The 22,033-nt window shown below is 46.5% G+C and overlaps 1 protein-coding gene across 1 annotated transcript in view; it reads left to right on the plus strand.

Moving 5' to 3' along the window:
- The first annotated feature begins 491 nt into the window (after window positions 1-491).
- The window catches only part of SLC67A1 (solute carrier family 67 member 1), a 61,599-nt gene continuing 40,057 nt past the window's right edge, over window positions 492-22,033 (plus strand). Inside the window, exons 1-4 of the mRNA XM_009950484.2 lie at window positions 492-674; window positions 2,670-2,767; window positions 5,377-5,522; window positions 6,288-6,420. Of these exons, the coding sequence (XP_009948786.2) occupies window positions 492-674; window positions 2,670-2,767; window positions 5,377-5,522; window positions 6,288-6,420 (560 nt within the window). The remainder of the gene's footprint in view (window positions 675-2,669; window positions 2,768-5,376; window positions 5,523-6,287; window positions 6,421-22,033) is intronic.

A 22,033-nucleotide genomic window follows, 5' to 3' on the forward strand; every position in this document is an offset into this window, starting at 1 on the left:
TTGTTCCAGGATCTGTATAAATCTACTGCAAGAAGCATGGGGACTTGGAAATAGCTGTTCTGCTGCAAGCTTCACCTGCAACCTCCAAAGTTAAAAACAGAGTAGCTTTCATGAAGAATTAAAACAGTCATCTCTTCTGAGCCACAAGAGGCAATAAAAGTGAAGGAAGTGAAACAGTTAAAGAGTTTGTCATGTGCTCTTGTTTGGGGCAATGTCCACTTTCACCCTGCTGGGACTCTCAAGCTGGTCTTTGTTGCGATGGGCTTGAAGCAATGAGCCCACCTCAGACAAGGCTGAAGAACAAGATCCCTGGTTACCTTTGATCCTGCCTGGCAAGTAAGCAAAGGGGAGGGGAAAAAAAAAAAAAAAAAAGTAATCCCTGGCATATTGACTCAGCACCTTTCACTCTGTAAGCTTTGAACTGTACACACAGCTTCTGCACCTTACCTTCTTGTCATTTTTCAGCCCGTCAGCTTGCAGTAAGTAATTCCATGAGCACTATGAATGCAAAAGCCAACTCTGGAGGTAAGGAAGAAGCCTTGGGAATGAAGAGCAAGACCCTGGGGGAGAGCAGCCGCCCAGGAGAGGTTGAGAGGGGACAAGTGATCCTTGTTGCCTACCTGATTGCAACCCTAGAGCTGACCTTCCTCTTCATGCAGATGGGAGTCATGCCCGTGAGTATGGGTTGTCCTGCTTCACAGTGCATCTTGCCTTCAATGCCAGGCTATGTAGTTTTCCAGTGAAGTCAGGAGAGAGGAAAGTGTGTGTTTCTACCTAGTAGGCAAGCTGTGATGGTGTTTAGGGTGTGCCCAGGCAGTAAAAGCTGGTTTATTATTTATACTGCAGTAGCACCTAGAGCCCTTTCCTGGCCTGATGGTCATTAGGTGAAGCTGATGTAGTTTGTGTCTTCTCGCTTGCAGTGGGAGAGTGACCTAACAAGCAGGCATCAGAAATCAGAGGTCTGAGATTAGAGGTGAGCTTTTCTGAGGGTGTAATAAACTAGCTGTGAGTGGGAATCATTGCTTCTCACTTACTGTCCTCCTCTGTCTGGTTTCATAGAATCATTTAGATTGGAAAAGACCCTTAAGATCATTGAGTCCAACCATAAACCTAATGTTGCCAAGTCCACCGCTAAACCATGTCCCTAAACATGTCTAGACATCTTTTAAATACCTGCGGGGATGGTGACTCCACCACTTCCCCAGGCAGCCTGTTCCAGTGCTTGACAACATTTTTTGGTGAAGACTTTTTTTTTCCTCATGTCCAATCTAAACCTTCCCTGGTGCAACTCAAGGCAATTTCCTCTTGTCCTGTTGCTTGTTACTTGGGAGAGGAGACCAACCCCCGCCTCGCTACACCCTCCTTTCAGGCAGTTGTAGAGAGCCATAAGGTCTCCCCTCAGCCTCCTCTTCTCCAGGCTAAACCACTCCAGTTCCCTCAGCCAGTCCTCACAGGACGTGGGCTCCAGACCCTTCACCAGCTTCGTTGCCCTTCTCTGGACCCGCTCCAGCATCTCAATGTCCTTCTTGCAGTGAGGGGGCAAAAGCTGCACACAGTGTTCAAGGTACAGCCTCACCATTGCTTCCCTGCTCCTGCTGGCCACGCTATTCCTGATACAGGCCAGGATGCTGTTGGCCTTCTGGGCCACCTGGGCACACTTACTGGCTCATGTTCAGCTGACTGTCAACCAGCACCCCCAGATCCTTTTCCGCTGGGCAGCTTTCCTGCTCTTGTGAGCTCATGGATCTATGATGTGCCTGTCCACCCCTGTCTCTGGTAAGCCCATACCTTCTGGGAGATCTCCCCCCTGGTTTTATGCCTCCAGAGGCAAACTGCTCCCTCCTGCTGGCACTAAGCCTGCAGTGCCCTGAGCCTGTAGGCTAAGAGAGAGTTTATTTATGGGAGACTGGGGTAGTCGATCACTGATCAGTGACAGTGGGGTTTGGGACGTGGGTGCAGAGCATGTACCAGGGAAGTGGGCAAGGTTGGGGCACCTCCACATCTGCTGAGAGTTTTAAACAACTTTTAGCAGATGGCACAAACCAAAAACATCAATCAGAAATAGCTGTCCCTTGAGCATACAATTTTAAAATAAAAAATCCCAAAGGATTGTGGCTCTTCAAGTCATGCATCTATGTTTTTTTTCAAGCTCAGGTTATGGGTATACCATTCAGATTATAAATAAAGGCCATATTTTGCTCATGGTATGCTTGCATTGATTCTAGCTTACTGTGTTAGACAACAGCTCCAAGACCTTATCACAGTCATCTCCTGAGTGGTGCTTGGGCTACCCCAGGTGCAGGGTCTGGAGTCAAGAAGGCTACTTAAAATATAAGTCATCCCCCTTAGCAGTAGCTGGATGTGTTCTGTTGTGTTGGACTGCAGAGATAGAAGGTGATTCAGATTTGTCACCTGGTGCAAAATTGATGGTTTTGATCACATCCCCCTGATCTTCATTAGTGGATGGTGTGGGATGGAGACTTTTGGTCTTTATTAAGCAGCCTGTGTCTGACCCAAAGAAGATTTCATCTGTAGGTATGGGGAACTGAAGGAAATGCTTGTTTGGAGCTGCAGTCCTCTCTGCACACAGACATTAAGCTCTTTATTCAGAAGTATAACATACTTCATTTCCCTGACCTGTTGGGTTTTTTTTTCCCCCACCTTTTTAGTACTTGGCAAAGAGCCTAGGTTTGGATTCAGTGGGGTTTGGCTACCTCCAGACAACCTTTGGTGTCCTCCAGCTTGTGGGAGGTCCCATTTTTGGAAGGTAAGTGAGAACAATTCTCATGACCCTTTTCATAGCTGAAAAAGGCCATACATTTTTATACTTTAATAAAAAAGCATTTAGTCCTGGTTCATGGTCCTGTTGAAATGTTTGAAGATTTCATAAATGGGCAAGGGGAAAATAAATACTATAATTAGAAATACTGCAACATAGAAGCAGCCTTTATATTAACTTAGCTGTGTTTTAATGACACACATTTAAGTGTAACAATATACTGGGAACAGGCTTAAATCGTCAGAGTCCTCAGAGCCCAGGTCCTAACGGCTTAATAGCTGTTTTATAGCCATATGTAACCTTAGAAATGTCTTGTGACTGGGAAACCTAAAAAAAAGAAGGTATTTATTGATGTTAAGTAGAGCTGTCAATGAAAATAACTGAGGGTCATGTTATTTCGACAGCTGAATCTCACTGTATCTACATCAGTGTTTAATACCAAGCTAGATTTGCATGAATCTTTAAGAACTGATGCATCTATAAGCTTATGTATCAAAATAAGGAAAAGGTGGAAAAGACTTAGGTTTTCTGCCTCTCTGCCCCATGGGACACATGCTCCTGCTCCTAATGAAATGCAAATGGCACAAAGACATTTGAGTGGTGGAGGAATGCGTTCCCAAAAAACAGAAAAGATTTGAAAGAGCAGTGTAATCTGCTGATAGGAAACTAAAATGAGGCTGAGAAAATCTAGCTTTTCTCAGTCCTGCTACTCATCAACAAAGTAATAAAGGGAATCGGAGCTGGTGTGTGCCTTGGTTTTGCTGCATGGGATTTACCGTTCTGGTTGATGTAGATTGTGAGCTCTACAGGATCCTGCGGTACATGGTGTGTAGTGCTTCAAGGTTCTGATCTCTAAAAGCCCTTGGACAATACCATAGTACATATCTTAAAATTAATAGCATTAAATTCTCCAGTGCAGCTTGGAAGAAAATGCATTCTGAGGACAGAGGTGGTGCAAAGGGCCCAATTTGAATGCTTTTTCTATTAATACACAAAACTAGAGTAATATTTTTTTCTGGATCTGGTGCCATCTGAAATCTGGTTTTCTGCTCTGTGTCATTCACTAATGTCCAGAAGAGATGCTGAAGGGAAGGAAAACAGCAGAATCTGTCTGGGTCTAGACTCACTGGTGTAGATGGGACTGAAGGTATATATTGCCAGATTGAAGCCAAAATTTGCAATGTAGGTTTGAGAAAAAAAGATTTTCCTAGAGGTAAGGCTGCTTTGACCTCAGTGTAGAGGCAGATAGAGAGAAAATTGGAAGGAGGGGATTAAGAGAGACAAAAATGTGTAGCTTAGGTCAGTTTTTGTTGTTCTTGCTTGATGCTCCTGAATAGCCATGAGAAGATGAAGCACTGAATTTACACCAGAAAAGCCCTGGACTATGTAGTGAACTGTGGTTACAAACAGCTAATATAAACTTCCCTGGCTTTCATGTAAACAGCGAAGGTTTGACCTGTACCTCTTCCTCAACATAAAACCCTTTAATTACTTATGCTTAGCTTTGTTTGTAGAGCAGTCTTGGCATTTTTGGCAGGGTTGTTTCTTTTAGTGTAAGTACAATTAATTGCTATGCAATGTAACGTTCATCTTTTAACTGTAATACACAAATTCAATAAAATGAAGGAAGGAGGAATTGGAGAGAAAAGGCCTGTTTTATGGTTGTCTTAGTCCCGGTTGTTCAGAACCCTTTCTGTGGTACTCTTGGACTTTGTTCAACTTAGCTTTACAAATATCTTGGAGCTGAATAAAACCCAAACCAAAACCTGATCTGGCTGGCTTGATTTTTTTCCCCTCAAATAGAAGCATATTTTAGTTGCTATTGTGAAGTCTTTATTGAACCTAAATAGAAAACTACCTATTTGTTTTCTTTAAGTGAGGCTGAATGAGAAATGTTGCTTTGAACAACTTCTGGAAATAAATGGGAATAACTTCAATTGCCATTGAACCTGAACTGAAAATTTGGCTGGCTTGATTCCCTACTCTGAACCAACTCTGAGTCACAAAGTAAAATTTGAGGGTGCTATGTGCTCTGAAGTGATAATATTGAATGAGTTACTGAACTGCTGTAACTGCCTCTGCCTGTGGCTGGTCTTTAGCAGCTCTGACATAAGCCACATTTATTCATTGGAATGCCAGGGGAGGAGACTTGAGCAAGCATGTATTATCTTCTGCTTACGAGGGATCTAGAAATGGGCTGTGGCAGTTGCTGGCCAATTCCCTTGTTACACCAAAGTGTCTGTGCCTGCGTTCCCAGGTGGGCAGCTGGTCCTTCAGCACTGGTCCTTGTGCTTCTCCTCCAGACAAGGCTTCCAGTTTTGAGGGGGCTTATTTTGGAGTTTTTTTGCCAGGCAAAGTTTTGTATTGCTGGTAGTCAGCAAAGAGAAGTTGCCCAGTGCTCAGATCCGTTGAGCTGAGCTCCTCTGAATATCTAGTCTTTTTTTGGGAACTGAGTGCTTCTGAGAATCTGATCAGTACTTCCCGTGGTGGGTAAATGAGAGTGAGATGGCCATGCAACTCCCTTCATCAGGGTGCATCATGCTTGCAACAACCTGCATGGTCCCACATCTGACAACCTTATGCCATTTCTACACCAGGTTTGCAGATCAGTTTGGCACCCGAGCAGCTTTAATTCTCTCCTGTGCGTCTGGAAGTGCCTTCTTCCTGCTCACATCCATCTCTACCAGCATCCCCCTCCTCTTCCTCTCCAGGCTGCCAACAGTGTTCATGCATGGGCTACCAGGTAAGGTCAGTCAGGGCTGAGTGGCTTTCCAAATTTCTTTTATTGCCTGATTTCTCTCTTCTTGCTCACGTTGCTGGAAGTCAACAGGCTGACCAGCATGAAGGAGGGCAAGAACATTTGATGGTCATCAGGGGTGAAATGGTGAGAACACAAAGCAGCAGGTGTATTGGTTATGGAAAGCAGGACTAATAGCCTGTAGTCCCAGGTCCATCCTCCTGTATGATCTTGAGCAAATTGCTTGGACTTCACCATCCAGACATGGGTGACAATCACTTACTGGCAGCAGTGCTATCCTAAACTTCTCAGCTGCCTTCTTGCAACCAGGGTATTTTATAGGAGAGCTTTTTCCTTTCTCCTGATAAAATGGATGTATTGATCAAAATGAAACATGATTACAAAAATACCTTCCATTACCCACCAAGTTGTTCTGCTTTAATTGACCTTTCCTAGATGTTTCTAGTAAAACCCATAAACAACCTTTAGCTACTAGAAATCCATGTTACTCATGCAAGAGGACTCGTTGATACGGTGTTAAGCCTCTTCTTGCCACTTGTGAAGTGGTTTGAGTGGTTTGAGTGTTTTTGTTTCCTATGACTAATGGGCTGAACCAATTCCACTCAGCGGTGTGCACGAGCATTTGCCCTGGGGTTTCAAGGACCATTTTGTAGCAGGTGCTATTTCTGTGGTCTAAAAATTTGTATACCCACTGCTCAGACCCTGTAGCAAGCTTCTGTCAAGGGATTTTTTTTTTTTTTTCCTGTGCAGGTGCTCAGAAGGTTATTACAGACCTGACTACTCCTTCCCAACGTGCTGATGCTTTGGGGAAGCTGGGTCTTTGCTTTGGAATAGGCATCATCGTTGGCTCTGCCCTGGGAGGTGTCCTCTCCACCAAATTTGGGTGAGTGACCCACTTGTTCAGTGTTGGCCTTTTTGCAACCATTGGGAGAGCTGCTAAGGGGTACTTTGCTTCCCCACCAGCTTTTGATGAGATCTTACTGCTGGTGGCAGTAGAGGATTGTACTAGAACTCCAAATTTTTCTTTCCGTGCTGCTACAAAGAAGTACTCCTGCTGTTTTTAAGGAGACCTTGCTGAAAATCTCATCTTCTGTCTACTTAAATTGTTTTAAAAACAAGTTAAAGTAAGAAATGGAGTCTGTCTGTTGTCTTCTTTTTGGAGCTGATTGTGCTGAAAAGCAGCATGCATTGCATAGCCTGCTTTTAAGGAATGGTGTTGTACAACCAAGAAATGGAAATTGGGAGCAGTGTGAAACTTGTGGGGAAATGGGTGTGCTTGGGGGATGCTCAATATGGAGCAAGACCTTGGGAAATGGGAAAGCAAGCTTGGGACAGTGGGGGAAAAGAGCGAGGAGGTCTAGCCCGGTCACAGCAAGATGAAGCATGTGTCTGCCACTTCCATGTTTGCTTTCCACAGCCTGGCGCATTGTAGCGGGCTGACACCTTCTCTTATGTGCTGCAATAGGAAAGAAATGCCTGATTTTACTCATCAGTCCCTGTTCATTGTTAGTAAAGGAAGCTCAAAAGGTGTGGTGTGTCAGAGAAATTTGTAGACAGGGAAGTGCATGTGGCTATGATCTTCCTGGAAGATTCCCCAGCATTTCTATGTTGGGGAAGAAAATCCCTTGTGAACTTTTGAGTGTTTATTTTGCTCTACTTCTTTTTATTACGGACACTTGCTTCTGCAGATTCAGGTTAGCATGGAAATAACTTTTTTTTTTCAACCTTTGTGAGCATTAGACCTGCTCTACAGCGTAGGAGAGAGGATAAAGATCATTAGGGGAAGCTCTGGCTTTCAGCAATTGGGTTTGTCCTGGAAGGGGTCAGTGTGGCTGGCAAGTATCCGTGTCCTTGAGGTGTCCCCACAGGCCTGCCCACCCCGCCCCCACGCTGTGCTGCCTGCAGCAGCACAGCCACCCAGGGCTGCCTTACCCACCTGGGTCCCACCTCCCTCATTTTTTTCAGCAACACTAGCTCATTAAAAATCAATTTTCATGAACTTCAGGCAACTAAGTCAAATGTCATTGATTTCCTTCATGATCTTTGTCCTAATGCCATAAGCACTGTGGGCTGTACGTGGGGGTACATCACCTGAGCATTTTGCATGGGGCACGCTCGGTTACAGTGTTAGGCATCGTGCATTGCTCTCTGAACCCTGTTGTAAGTCCACATGCATTCAGGTGCTGCAGTGATTCTACTTTGCGTCTCAAATCTTTGCAAAGGTTAATTGAGTAGAAGACTTTAACCTCGCTGCCTTAGGGAGTAGCCTCTGCAAACTCTGTTTGCTGGCATACCTTGGCAATGTTGGGCCAAATTAATTGCTGCAGACAATCTCGGGAGTATTCTTGCTTGAAATCTGAAAAGCTTTTCCTTAATTCTTTTGTAGATAGTGCCTGTTCTGTGTTGGCCAACTGACACAAGGCTGGCAAGGAGGATTCATCTTGTAGTTGTTATATGGGTACATAAAATTGGGAGGTACCTAATCATAGAATCATCATAGAATGTTATCACCTAGTTCCAACTCCCACTAGACCAGGTTGCTCAAATAATATTAACTAACTCAGGATTTTAAAGTATTTATAGATGTTGATGGTTGAGTGGGGTGTTAATATGTATTATTTTTAATCAAATACAGTGATTGTATCCCTTGTGTGTGTTAACTGCCTGCAAGTAAAGGTTACCTCGGTTCTCAGCTTAATCTTTGATTGTACGCCCATATTTAATCATCAAAATTAAAGTAGCATTGTTATCTACCAAAAATTCATGGGGTTTCACTTTCCAGCTTGTGCATCAGTCGCCGGTTTATAGAAAAATCAGCAGTGGGAGAGAATCAGTTAGACACTTGAATGCAGTCCAGCTTTTGGATGTCGGGGCTCGGTGCTGTCAGACAACAGGAGGCTTCCAGGCTCCCCAGGTTGCTGCTTATTTTAAAAGCTGCTGGCCCGTAACGTTTTGTGCCTGCAGCAGAACACTGAGAACGGTGAATATTGCCTGTAATTATGGGAAAGTAAGGGACCTGCGCCGGAAAAACGGCATAGCTTTTGACTTTCCCACCGCAGGGGGTTGTTTCCCTTGCATCCAGCGGAGGGCAGCTTCGGCTCGCAGTTCATGCCTGGCTGCCGGAGCATCCCACCGCGGTGGTTCTGGGGCTGCTCTTCCGTCCCGTAGCAGGACTGGGGAAAGCAGCCTGTCTGCCGGCAGCATTTGGGTTTCTCCATGAGCATCTGTGCATCCCCCTGGAAGGATGGCAGGAATTCCCGTTAACAAGGGACAAACTCCCGTGTGCTGGCAGAACCCTTCTGACCACCCAGATGTGCGGAGGGTTGGTTCGATTTTATCAACAGCAGCTCCAGGCTGAGAAGGCCACTCTGGGTGTTTGGTAGCAACCTTTGCTGCAGCCAGACCCCACCTTTGCTTTGACACCATGCTTAGCTCCTCTGCTAGATTTCTGTGCAAAGGTTAGAGGAGCAAGCTACTGACTTTTAGTGTTTTGGCTGATATTGGTGGTGAGTGGGAATTGAGCTCTGTAAGCAGATGAAGACAGCTCTGTGTGATGAAGCAGCCCCCGCAGCGTCCCCAGCACCTCTGGCTGTGTCTGCAGCACTGACCTGGAGGGAAAGGAGTGGGTGTCACAGCATGGATGTATCCGAGGCTCCTTGACCCTGTTGATGTATCCCACAGATTGCCTGTTAATCAATCCTTCCCTGTTTGCCACATTTGTACGGGAAGGCTCCAGCTGTGTAATCACTTCCTTTTTTTTTTTCATAGAAGAATGACCCAATCTCCTTCCTTTGAAAACAAGCATTTCTGCTGTGTCATGAAAGAGCAAAGCTGGAGATTTCTGTCCACTCTGCATTCTTCATTCTCTCTCACCACAAAGCTGGCCAGCATTCCCCATCTTTGTTGACAGCATTATTCATATGTTAGCAGTGGTTTGTATACAAGAGAGAGGGTAGAAATCAGTCTGTTTCTCAGCTGATGTCATTTTGGTGTTATTCCACTGTATTGTATTCACCATTGATGTACTTGACCTAAAGAGCTAGTCTGTTGTTTTCATTGTTGGAATAATATTTGTCAACCCATTTTTATTAAGGGAGCCCCAGGGAAGTTGAATGGCTTGTTCTGATTTGCATAGGATTTTTTGGATGTCAGATCCTGACCTTCACTCCTAAGCTGTAGCCACCACCTCGAGCCCTTCCTCTTCCTCTCTCTAAAGTACACCACTTTTCCCCCATGTTTTCCAAAACTTTGAATGAAGCTGTAGCAAAGCAATTGTGACTTTTAGTCACACCTGGACATATTTCATCTGTGGAACTTGGCTTTGCCTTTTGCAATTAAAGGAGCTGCTCACCAGCTGGCTTTGCCTTGCTGAATTTAATTGCTGGAGACCTTGTTCTTGATATATTGACTTGTCCACTCACACCTGTACAACCAGTGTGTACAGCTGTGAAGAATGTGCTTTCTATGGGCAGGATGATAGGCAAATTTACACCACCTGAGGATGAGTTATAAGCCAATTTATTAACACCAGCAGTTGTAATCTTAACCATTTGGAAAGTGTTTTCATGTTTGCATGCCTTTTTTTTTTTTTAATTGGTGTTTTCTGGTCCTTGATCAGTTGCATCAGGATTGTGGAGATAAAATACCTAGCTTGAAAATAACTCCTGTAGTTCAGCTGAGGTTTCTAGGTTCTTGAAAGTCTGCAAACTCCATGTCAGCTCATCCACGAAAGGTGTCTAAGAAGAGGAGCTCTGTTTGCTCTCTGCAAATGTTCCCACCTCCCTGTACACTTACTGCGAAGCTGTTAGGGGACCACAGGCTGCAGGTGAGTGTGTACCCCAGGAAAGAAGTGATTTGGTATTTCTAGCAGACTTTTGTGGCAGCACTGTGGGTGAAGGGTGAAAGAAAAATGTTGGATTAGTCTTCAAAAGTGGAAAGATGAGCCTAGGTAGCTAATTACAGAGATTTCATCCTTTCTTCTGGGACTATGATTAATTGCATTTGGCTTCTTTCTTCTTTCTTTCTAACAAGGACATACAGAAGCTTTGCTGCATGACCCAAGACTTGTTTGCTTTCTATGGACAAGGAGAGGTTTCTTCATTTTAGTGACTCAGCTGTAGGCTTAAATCTCTCGGAGCAATTATTCTTTTGAACTTGGGATTTTCCTGGCCAAACCCCTTTGGTTTCTTATTTAATATTACTACAGCAGGCTTTGGGGGTAGGTTTTTTTTTTTCCCAGTTGTGCTATTATCCTTCTTCCTTAAGGGGAAAAGAAGGAGCTTGTTCGCCTGGAGTAGGGAGTTGCATTTCTTTTCAATAACCCATTTGGACAATGTCCTCTGGCAGGGAATTTCTCATTGCTTTGCAGCAGAGTGGAAAAACTGTGGGTGTTAAAAGGGCTGAAAGTTGGGAGCTGGGAAGGCGGGTGGGAACAAGGCAAAGGGTGAGAGGGTTGCGCTCCATTTCAGGACAAAGCAGGGCATTTGCTGCTGAGAGCTGCCCCCGTTCACTTCCAGTAGAAACTGTGGTATTTCTCTGCCTGGGATGATGTCGGTCAGCCAAGGAGCATGGATCAGTGATGCTTGTACAAGCGTTGCTTTGTCCTTTGTATCAAGGGACTTTGGACAGAGGGAGGTGGTATCTGCCTGCCAGCAAGTCATCCATGAGCTGCAACGTGGTCTGTCACCATGAGAGGGGTCATGGTAGAGATGGGGAGAGAATAGCGAATGGCCTTTGTGTCAAGGAACTGATGGTTTGAGGAAGGTGCAGAGGACCTCAGTTGTGGCCCTCTGTGAAAAATAAAACAAGATCCAGAGATTCTTTATTCATTTACTCTGTGTGACAACAATTTTGGAAGCCATGGTCCCAAAGGTTGTAGTGTCTACGTCAACTGGGTCTGGATAGAGGATCATGCACATCCTCTCTCCACAACTTGTTGGTTCAGAGTTCAGGTCTAGGGCACTTCTCTCCTCTGTTCCTAGCACCAGAGCTTTCTAGTTCTGGTGACTTGTTTAACCTATTCTTGAACCTGAGAAATGCCTCAGTGCACTTTGAGTGAAGTTCATCTGATCTTGGACATCTACAGTAGAGGCAGCTGCACCTAAAATTTGCTTTTCAGCCTCAGTGTGGTTGATGGAGAGGCAAAGGCACTTCTACAGCACCATTTACCTCCTCGTGAAGCAGGCCTGCAACAGCTCAGGGAACAGTCTGCTTTGCAAGTTTCTGCTTCCTTCACACCTGAGTCCCAAAACACTAGGCACGCTGTGCCTGTGGTCACAGTCCTGGATTTTGATGCTGGATTGTGAACATAGCAGAAGTCACCAGGATGCAGGTCCTGAGCAGTTAACCCCTGTCTGTGCTGCCTTCATGCGACAGACGTGTCTGCACTAAGCTCATCCTCAGCCCACCCTTCCTGCAAACCTCTACCCCACCTACCAATTCTAGGCAACCAATTTTCGATTTAGACACTGCAAAGGTGCCCTCGTTCCCCCTTTGCAGACCTTCAGTAAATCTGGCTCTCCCTACAGCCCCTGGTCTGAACTTCACTGGAGGGAGGCATGATGATGGGGCTGAGAGCTCCTCTTTGGTCCTTCACCCATAGGTGGGGCCCTTTCCCAAGGGAGGAAGAGTGGGGTTCAGGGCAGGAGCCAGCAACTCATGGGAGGGAGAGCCCATGACTTGTGGCTGCCCTCAAGGATATGGTGTATCGCTGAGGAGGGCTGGGCTTGGGTCGAGCTAATGGGGTGCCTGTTGGCAGCCCCTTCCTCAGCCTTGGCAGGAGCTCCCCATTTTCCTTCAAAACCCTTATTCACATTTAGCTTTCTGGAGGGATTTTGTGAGGGGGCTGTGAGCATGGCTGTGGCAGCTCACAGGGGATGTCCCTTTCCCCACAGCACCCTCCTTCCTTCTGCCCTTTTGGGTTAGCTGCTTCTTCTTCCTAGGGAAACCAAGATGAAAAGGCATTTTAAAAAAAAAAAAAAAAAAAAGAGAGAGTATCCAGAACTTCCTCATGTGGCTGCTTTGTGTTGCTTAGAGAGCTGAAGTTTGGGAGCTGCTGGGAACTGACTTGCACCAGAGCCACAGGAAGAGGGACTCCTGGCATGGTTTGCCTGGTGTCTCTCTGTGGGTTGACAGCAGTTACCCCAGCAGGCAGACAGGAAATAAAGGGAGGAAAAAAATACCTATGGGGGAGCTAAGGAGATTTCTCCACTGCCTTCTCCAGCTTTCATCGTGCCTGTGCGCCGGGGGAGGCTGCCCTGCCTCGCTGCCCCATGCCTGGAGTCAGAAAGTGAGGGGGCGGTGGATGAACGAAACCCTGTTTTGTGTGCGTGTTGGCTAGATCACAATCAAAAGCGTGTGTTTGTGAAGTTCCTTCTGCTAAACACCGCTCCCCTTGGCTGATGCTCTGAAAGTGCTGGGTTTCTACACAGCATGGTGCCCTGGCTGGTCGTTGTTAGCTGTGTTCCTGCAGGGTTGCACTGAGGTGGTGGCTGATTTTTCTTGTCAGCTTCTTAACAGTCCCAGGTAAGAAGTGTGGGGTTTTTTAAAAAAAAAAAATAAATAAAAAAAATTTAAAAATCCCAAAACCTGGAATTTTATGGAAAGGCACAAGGTATTTTGCGTCTGGAGCAGAGACAGCGTCGGAGGGCTGAACACGACCCTCACCATGCGGGTTGCACAATAAGGCAGTGTCTCCTCATGGCTGACTGGAGCTTCATCTGTTCTTCCCACTCCTGGAATATTTCATGACTGCGCAGCAAATCAGCAGTATCCCTGGGGATCGAAATCCAGGGAAATACTTTGTTTTCTTTGTTAACAGAATAGAAAGCACAGAATAGGCTATGGTGAAGTCCCTGAATTGGGATTTGGGTCTGCCATGATTTTCCTGTGATGCAAGTAAGTCATCCCACCCTCTGCACTGGTGTTCCTCATGCATAATATGGGGCAATGAGATGGTTTTCCCTTTCCTCTCCCAATACATTTACAATATTGCTATTTAGGTTATACGGCCTTTGGGATGCAGACTACCATGAGGTGTGCTCACACAAATGTCTGCTACGTTGGGGGAGTGCATACAGTTTTTCCTGGATGTATCCTCTTCTTCATCCCCTGGTGTCCTGGACAGTCAAAGTCTTTGTGATCCCAACTACCATCCCATTTTGGGGGCTTGTTTCTTTTTTTTAATTGTGAGAAGCAAGCATCAGCCTTCTGCTGTTTCAGAAAAGCAGCAGGAAAAACCAAGCTCAGCCAGCCATGGAGCACAGTGGTGAGGGAGTCCCAGGGGTTGGGGGCTGAAGTGCAGGGCTGCAGAGCTGAGCCCAGCAAGGTCTAGCAGAGAGACCTGGAGGGCAATGTGGGGTGGCACAGCCTTCCTCCATTCATGCCTGCACATGTTCATATGGACAGCTCTCTCCTTTACATCTCCTAATCCTTTAGATTCAAAGGGTCATGCTTACATTTCTTTCTGATCTGCTTCGGTGAATGAATCCAACCTTGTGGTGAGGTTGGGGCAGGAAGGATGTGGGTGCTTGTGTGGGAAGGACTATCAGACAAGGGAGGGAGGGAAGGTCGGGATGAACGGAAACGTGCGGATTTGGCATGTGAAGGGTGGACTGGGAGGAGTTAGGACTTGGGGAGCTGAGGAATGAAGCTCTGCAGGAGAAAGGCTTAGTACTTTTAGATGTAGTGGGTCATCTGGGGCAGTAAGATTGGGGCATCAAGGGGTTTGGGCAGGAAGGAAGTAGTATTTCCAAACTGGACCTTCACTTGCCACAGGGGGAAGAAAGGGGACAGCGCATCCTCTGCTGCTGCTCTCCCGTTTTCCTCCTGCCTGAAATACAGCTGCTGTAAAGGGTGGGGTGGAAAAGCATCCCTTTTGGAGGAGTTTGGGATTGGGTATTAAACCCTCCTTGGTGCTTCTCTTGGCCGTTGCTGCTGGATTGATGGGACAAGCAGGAGGCTGCCAGGTGCATGGGGAAATGCAACACCATATTGTCACAGGGTGCTGTCTCGCTGTGGGTGAAGGCCAGGCTGCTCGGATGGGGTGCTCAGAGAGAAATAAAAAGGGTGTGACCTTTGGATGAACTACACCAGTTTCCACAGCCCCACCCAGGGTTTTTGTTTCCTTGAAGTTTCTTTATGAAACCCTGCTCACAGCCACTCCACCAGCCAGTGAGAGCCAAAGGTATGTGAGGCATTCAGGCAATGAAAGAAACCAGAGGGCAAAAGAGTTTCTGAATGGCCATCTCCAGGCTAAACCCAGCGCTTGCTGGGGCTTGTTGCTTTTACCTGACAAGCCATGGGTTATCACAGCCAAGGAGAAGGTATTTCCAGCATCAGAAATGTTCTCTATAGCATTCAGATTGCAAGTTTTCAACCACCTGGGCTGAGCCCTGTGCTGTGCCAACTGGTGCAGCAAATGCCCTCAAGCATGCCAGCAAGCAGAGATGTGATCCAAGAAGAGGGCGATGCTAATGATGTGATCTGAGAGGCTGGACACTATGGTGAGGGTCTATCAGTGCACAGGGCGTTGCACAGCGTGTTGTGCCAGCAGTGGGTCTGTGCCATAGCACATGCAGAAGCGCTTCCAGTTTGCCCAGGGGGCATTTGCAGGAGACAAGGCAACGTGTCCTATTTATATCCGTTTGGGGATATGAAGCAGCAGCTTTGGAGCAGTAGCATGTCTCATTGTAATTAACTGTTGCTTGGGAGGTGGCTTGGCTGGCCTGGGAGAGACACAGACCACATATGTTCGTTAGAATAATTTGCTTTGCTTGACAAACCCGTAAGGGGCTCTGCTCTGCTCTCCAACTGCCCTCTAAAGCAGAAGCACAGTGATCAGGCTTTCCAGAAATGACTGTGATTTTCTCTCAGTCTTCCACTTGGGGTTGTCTAACATGGGTTTTCAGAGGGTAGGAATTTAGCACTTTTGGAAATCTGGTCAGTTTAAGGTAGTTCAGGGTCTGAAAACTGATTATTTTTTAGTATCTGAGGTTTTCTTGTTTACTTGTTATTAGAGCAATTGTTGCTTTGATTTTAATTTCCTGGTGGAGAGGGGATTATACATCTAATCCTTTGTGGTCTGTATGTAGTATTAACTTTCTCAGTCTCACTAAATGTTCCTTTATTTGGTGATATTCTAGGCTGAAACTTTTGGACTAATTATTTCTTTACAAAACTTCACTGTGAATCCTTTTGAAAACCGCACCATTTTTATTTTTATGGGATTTGGTTCATTTCTCTTTTACCCCAGGGTATGTGATCTGAGACATGTTGAAGTCATCGGAAGTGTTTCCTTTGAGTTCGGTTTTAAATCAAGCTCTAGGTAAAGAAATTTGTAGAGGAAGGAAGGAAACCTCCAGAAACCTAAAAGTTTCCTGCAGGGCATTTCTTTTAAAAAGCCAAATAATTAGCAGTCCCCTTGGAAAAGCCATCTGGGGAGCATCTGAGCAATGCTTACAGGAGGCCAGAGTCTTAAATGCTCTTCTCAGACTTTAAAAAAAGGAGGGACAAAAGACAGTAATGGTTATTAAAGCTGAGGATGCTCATGAGTCAGATGTTTAAGCTTACTTCCTACAGAAGCTTAGAAAGTCTCTTTCCTGATATAAAGCTGTCTAACAGATTATCTGTATTGTGTGGTGGGTTTCCTTCCCTCCCCTTTCCAACTGTCCAGACACAGTTGGACAGGAGACAGATGGAGTGATCCTTCCGGCTGATGTTTTCCAATATAGCCCTGGATGTTTCCCAGTCTTCCAGGAATTACTTTTCATGGCAGAAAAAGACTTCTAGATGGACCTATTTCTTTACAAAAGAAATTTTGAAACCATTCGTTGAACAACTCCTTTAGGGTAACTGGAGGAGCTTGTGGTTGGTGACACCAGGCTCATGCTTCGCACTACACCCACGCATGTTCTCGTTGCATGTGATTACACGGTTTGGGATGTGTAATTGCCTGATTGTAATCTGTCCACCCTACCAAAAGTTGCATCATTTAGATTTTGCCTGGGTGCTGTGTGGCAAGCACTTCTCAGACAGAATCTCTTGGCCCTTGGAAGATTCATAAAGCTTCTCCTGTGTCGTTGTATAAATAATTTTTTAATTGTTTTATTTCTTGGGGATGGAGGTTTAGCTGTGGCAGGGAAGAATTTGCAATAGCTAGAAAAGTACATCCATGGTGCAAAGCTGCTCTGAATAGCAGTGGAGCTAAATTGTTTGAAAGGTTTCCAAAACGCAAACACTGCGTTGGCTATTACAGCATCCAGTGTGAGCAAATCCTATTTGCCCTTTTCCAGCTGTGCCAATTCATCCCATTCTGTGCTGGTGGGAGGCTGGTGGCCCACTGGGAAAAGGAAAGCAATCAAGAGCCATGTGTGTTAGTCACCTACCTCAGCCTAACAGGACCCAAGGTCAGATGATGCAAAAATGACTGCCAAATACCTACCAGGAATAATTCAGCCAGGAGATAAGGCCTCACCTATCTACAGGTCTGTCCTGAAAGGGGGATGTGGCAGTGAGCTCAGCACCAGACAGCAGCCCAGTGAGGGGGAAAGAGCAGGAATGCGAATGGCATGCTGTAACTGGGCAATGAAACCATCTGATGGCACACCCGGGCACTCTTTTATTGTGGACTAGGATCTATTTCTGGACTTTGGAAATGAGCCATCCAAAAGTAAATGTTTAGTCAGCCTTGCAAGCTGTCTGAAATGCATGATGTGCTTGTGACAGGGTGGTTTTATGGGGATGCAGCTGAAGTTTCTTTACCAAATGCAATTCTGCTATAAAGAAAACCATCGTTCAAAAGAGGCTGTAAGGTGTGGGTGAAGTTTAGTTTTCTGTCCTAGAGAATGGAGCTGTAAGGGAGAAAAGGCTGTGTGCCACTTCTGCAAGGACTCACAAAAGGCACTTTCCCTGCCATGGAGGTTGTGCCCTTTGAAACAAGCCCTGACTCTGTGACCTTGGCACAAAACTGAGGGTCACTGTCAAATATTTGGCTTACAGGTGTGAGTAGAGCCACTTGGCTTTGTGTTGGGGCAGGCTTCTTGCTTTGGCCAGGAGCTGCAGCTGTAGCCTGTGAGGGCAGAGAGAAGGTGGTGCAGTGAAGAGTAGGGCTCTGTCGCAGCAGCTGAAGCAAATGGGGACGTGCCATCAGACACCACATGGACATAACCACCCGGCGGCAGTGAGCCGGGGGCATGCTGCCAAGCAGCAGCAGCGAGCGCTTGAGTGGGCAGAGTGGGCCCATGGTGGGGCACTGGGCAGTGTGGGGTGGGAGGAACAGAGGGCACCAGCAGCTGAGCACAACGGCTTGGCCAAAAGCCAGCTGAGAGTAGAAAGCCACATCTCCAGGCTTTGGCTGGTGAACACCTGCAGCTCGGACCATGGTGGTTGGGTCTGGGGCTGGGTTTTAGTTCGTTTGGGAGAGGAGCAAGTTACAAAATGTGGATCTGGGTTCAGGTTACAATTCTGCTCCCCAGGGCTATTCCAGGTGTTCAAATACAGACTTTTGGCCCTGGCCCATCTCTAATTAGGCATATTCTTTAAAAGTATTTTCCTTCCTCGGCTCCTGTACTCTTGGCTTGTCTCCACTAGCCCTCTTTGCTGCATTAGAGCACAGTTTGCTTGGCATATTAATTGAACTGTTTACACACCTGGTTTCCTGCAAGAATAGACACCTAGCTCCTTCTTTTGAAAAGTCTAGCCCAGAGGCTGTAAACAGGAATTGTGCTATGTCTGGAAAAGCTGAACTGCTGCTTATCTGCACTCCCTCAGGCTGTGGGAGCAGCAGCAGCTGCAGACATGGGTCAGTTGAGTATGGAAACCAGCTCGCACACTCTTCCCACCAGTCCTGTCCTCCCACCTGACTCGGGTCCTCCAGGGGCTGGAGCAGCAGGAGCCACCTCCTTTGCAGGGTTTTTCCCTTTCATTGTGACAGTGACAGGAGGGGCCCCACCTGGCATTTGGGTCAGCTCAGATGCATATTTTGCCTCATGTATGAAAGCTGGGGATGTCATCCTGGAGTTATGTCCTGTGCGGCACTGCTGATGGGACCTCTCCTTTTCATGGCTTTACCTTCCAAGGTTAGTTTCTGTCCAAGCTCCCCAAAAGCAGTGGTGGGTTCACCACCCCTTATACTCATCTAGTCATGGCTGAGGGGCATCTTTCACAAGCCATTGGGTGGCTCAACGAATGGTTGTGGAAAGAAAAGGTTGGTAAGCCTTGTGTGGTGTGGATCAGATGAAATGGTCCCTCATAGTCTCTTTGCGCTTAAAACATATAAGCATAAACAAGTGCTATTGCATGATGTTGATTTCAAGGTATAAGAGGAGGAGAAAGGCAGCGCAAAATCACTTGGTTGATGCTGTCAAGGACTTGCTTCTGAGTCGGGTAGTATTGGAAAACTGCATAGAGCTTCCTCAGATGCTAAAACAGACCTTCAGACTCTGCTGGCGAGTTCCCCTTCACACCAGTATGTACTCTGTACTGCCTTAAAATAAGCTGATTTTGTGGACATGCTACCAGCTTCTGAATGCCACTTCGCAGCCACTGTTTTACTGTGTGACAAAGGGGTTTTACTTCCTTTTTTTTGCTGAACATGACTTGAACTTCATCTGGAAGATACCAGCTAACCTCTGTGTAAGGCCCTGAGTTGGGAGGGTTGGTGTACTGTGCTATTGGTGGTCGACAGGCTATCGAGTGTGATGCTGATGTGCTAGGCCTTGGCATCTTTAACTTTCTGTACTTCTTGAGGTTTCTGAAGCACTGTTGGTGAAGGCTGCTGGAGGAGTGCCCCCAAGGCAGGCCCTTGGGAAGAGGCATGCAGATGCCTAGGCTGGGAATAGGGAACAGGAAACCAGATGCACCTTAGGGCAAAATTTGCTATTCAAATCAAGTCCAGATAGAAATGGAAAGTGCTGCTGTTCCCAAAGCACTGGGGTTACTCCAACAAGCCCCCAAAGGGGACACAAAGTCGTCCAATGGGGAGCGAAAGAAGGCATGATATTAGCTTTCAGGTGCCATGGGGAAACTCCAGCAGCTCTGTCTGGGACCAGCACAGCTCCTGATCGCCCAGCAAGCAGTGACTTCGTTGTTGAACTTTACATTGGCATTGATTCCTGCTTGGCTGCTGAGTGTTGGTTATATGCCATAAGTGTTATGAGCTGTAAGGGCTGGGAAATCTCAGCTCTGGAAAGAGGCCCAGAAGGATGAAAGTGGCAGGTACTTTCACCCAGGCTTGCGTCAAAACCCTTCGCAGAGGAAGAGGAGAGGGCTTACGGTATCACTGCGCTTACCTTTTCCTCCTGCGTAATCGTGCCCCTCTGCCAAGAAAATAAATTGGGGCTTTTGCTAGAAACCAGGGGCTGGTTGGATCCAGCATGAAGCAGCATGACCGTTCGTGCTGCGCTCTGTGCTCCTGCTAATGGTATCAAATCAAGCAGGAAATTATTTTTGGAGCAGCGAAGCATGTTGAAACCCAGCAGAAGGCAGCTGTTTGCGTAACCAGAGTTGCGGGAGAGCTGCCTCCCTTGTTGCCAAGCGCTTGGCTTCCTATACCGGTGAGAAACTGTTTCCCCCCCCACCCCGGCAGCATGAGCAAATCCCCTTAGGCTTGGGAGGCTGGGCTTGGTCCAGCATCCATCGTTCCTGTAGCGCCTGCTTCACCGCTCTTGAAGTCCCCAGACACTTTCCTGTGGGGGTCTGAACTACCTGATTCTGACTCCTTAGATCACCGCTCAACCCTCTCCTTAAAAACAAATGACCTGCAAAATAAAGGGTTTTGTCCAGAGTTTCAAATGTGTTTCAGTTAATTCTCAGCAGAGGTCCACATCTGGCAAACAGCCCATGCTGGAAGTGAAACATTAGTTCTGCCTCAATCTAAGCATCTGCTCTGCGTTTTTACACCCTGGCTGGGTTTCCAGCACCAGTTCAGTTCCCTGGTGGTATCCACAGTGCTTGGGCTGCCTTTGCAAGGATGCTTCCTGGCATGCAGCATCTCTGTCTGCCCTTCAGCAGCTCCGTTTCAACTTGGCTCTTCCAGCAGCTCACAAGTGTCTTGAGCTTGTGTTACAGAGGCTTGATTTTTTTTTTTTTTTTTTCGGGGGGGTGGGAGAAAGCAAGGGTGGCACAGTCTTGGCATGCTGCTGCTTTTTCACTCTGGCAATACCATTTGTACCTTTTCTTTCTGTTGTGTCACTGCAAGCTGGTGTCCAGGCACTGGCCTTGCCTCTCTGAGGTGACTCCAGCTGTACGTTGATGGATCTCCTGCACGAACAGGTTTGTCACCCTGGGCTCTGCTTGGCTCTTATACCCTCATACTAAAGCAGAAGTAAATCCTATCAGTCCTACAGTGAAATGTTGTGTCCTGTAAAATAGCATCGTTAACATGGGTCATAGGATTGCATTAGCCAGAAAGAATGAGATAACGCCACGACTGTGGAGATGGCAATTGACCTGGTGCAGATGGGGCTTCTGCACGGAAGGGAAGGACCAAGACAGCACGGAGAGGTTTTGAAAGCCACCGTGGGGGTATAAAGCCTTTTTTGTTTGCGGACTTATTATGTCATCACTCAGTCATGCAAATGTCGCATAGAAGAAAGACTTTTTCACATTACTGCCTTGTTCTGGAAAAGTCCCTCCCTGATTATTCATGACTGCTGACTCCTTCAGCCATGTGCCCCTTTCCTAAGGGTGGAAAGAAATTCCCTGACGCAGTGAAAGGCAGGAAAAAAAATCCAGTGCACCCAAACTGAGTCAGTCTGAAGTATTTATGGCTTTCCAGTTGGGTAATTAAGTTCTTGTGCAGCCTGGTTATGATTAGAGGTGTCTGTCCTGCGGCAGGTTGAAGTTTGTTACCGTTACATGAATGTATGTCAGCAATGAGACCCCAATGCTGGGGTGATGAGCAGAACGTACTCTCTAAAAGTCTTGGTGAAGTAGATTTAAAAATTGTTTTTTATAAAAGCTGTTGTTTCACTTTATAGTAACCCTTCAACGTAAGTGCTTGATGTTTTCTGGGCAGTTTGGTAGTAGATGATGGAGCCTTTTATTTCTGCCTGTCCCATCCACGTCTGGGATTTCAGCTGTCAAATATTTCACTGTCTAGAGCTGTTAAGTATCTCATGTTTTTAATTGCAAATCAAATTATTTTCCCCTTGCCACTTGATTGCTCCCTGTGACGTGGTTATTATGCCCTACGCCTTCGGTTTTGCTTCGTCTGGTTTCAGAAGGAGAGAGATGACATGGATGCACGCTCGGAGACCTCCCAGGTCTATCCTGAGTGTGCTCCCTGCCCTGTCTTTCAGGTATTTCTCTTCTTTGCAGTGCTAAGCTGACCCTCTGTTGGCCTGTCCTTTGTACCCAAATGAGGGTGTTAAAGAAAAGTGGTGGAAACGCCCTGTTTGGTGGCTGCTTTCACTTGTGCCTCACACTTTGCCTGCTCCAAAGTCATCCAATGGTCTACAGTGCTTCAGCCCAAATTTCTTGGGACCTAAACTGAAGCA

This window comes from Leptosomus discolor, chromosome 12 (genome assembly GCF_034619465.1).
Source record: "Leptosomus discolor isolate bLepDis1 chromosome 12, bLepDis1.hap2, whole genome shotgun sequence".
In the NCBI taxonomy this organism is placed as follows: Eukaryota; Metazoa; Chordata; class Aves; order Leptosomiformes; family Leptosomidae; genus Leptosomus; species Leptosomus discolor.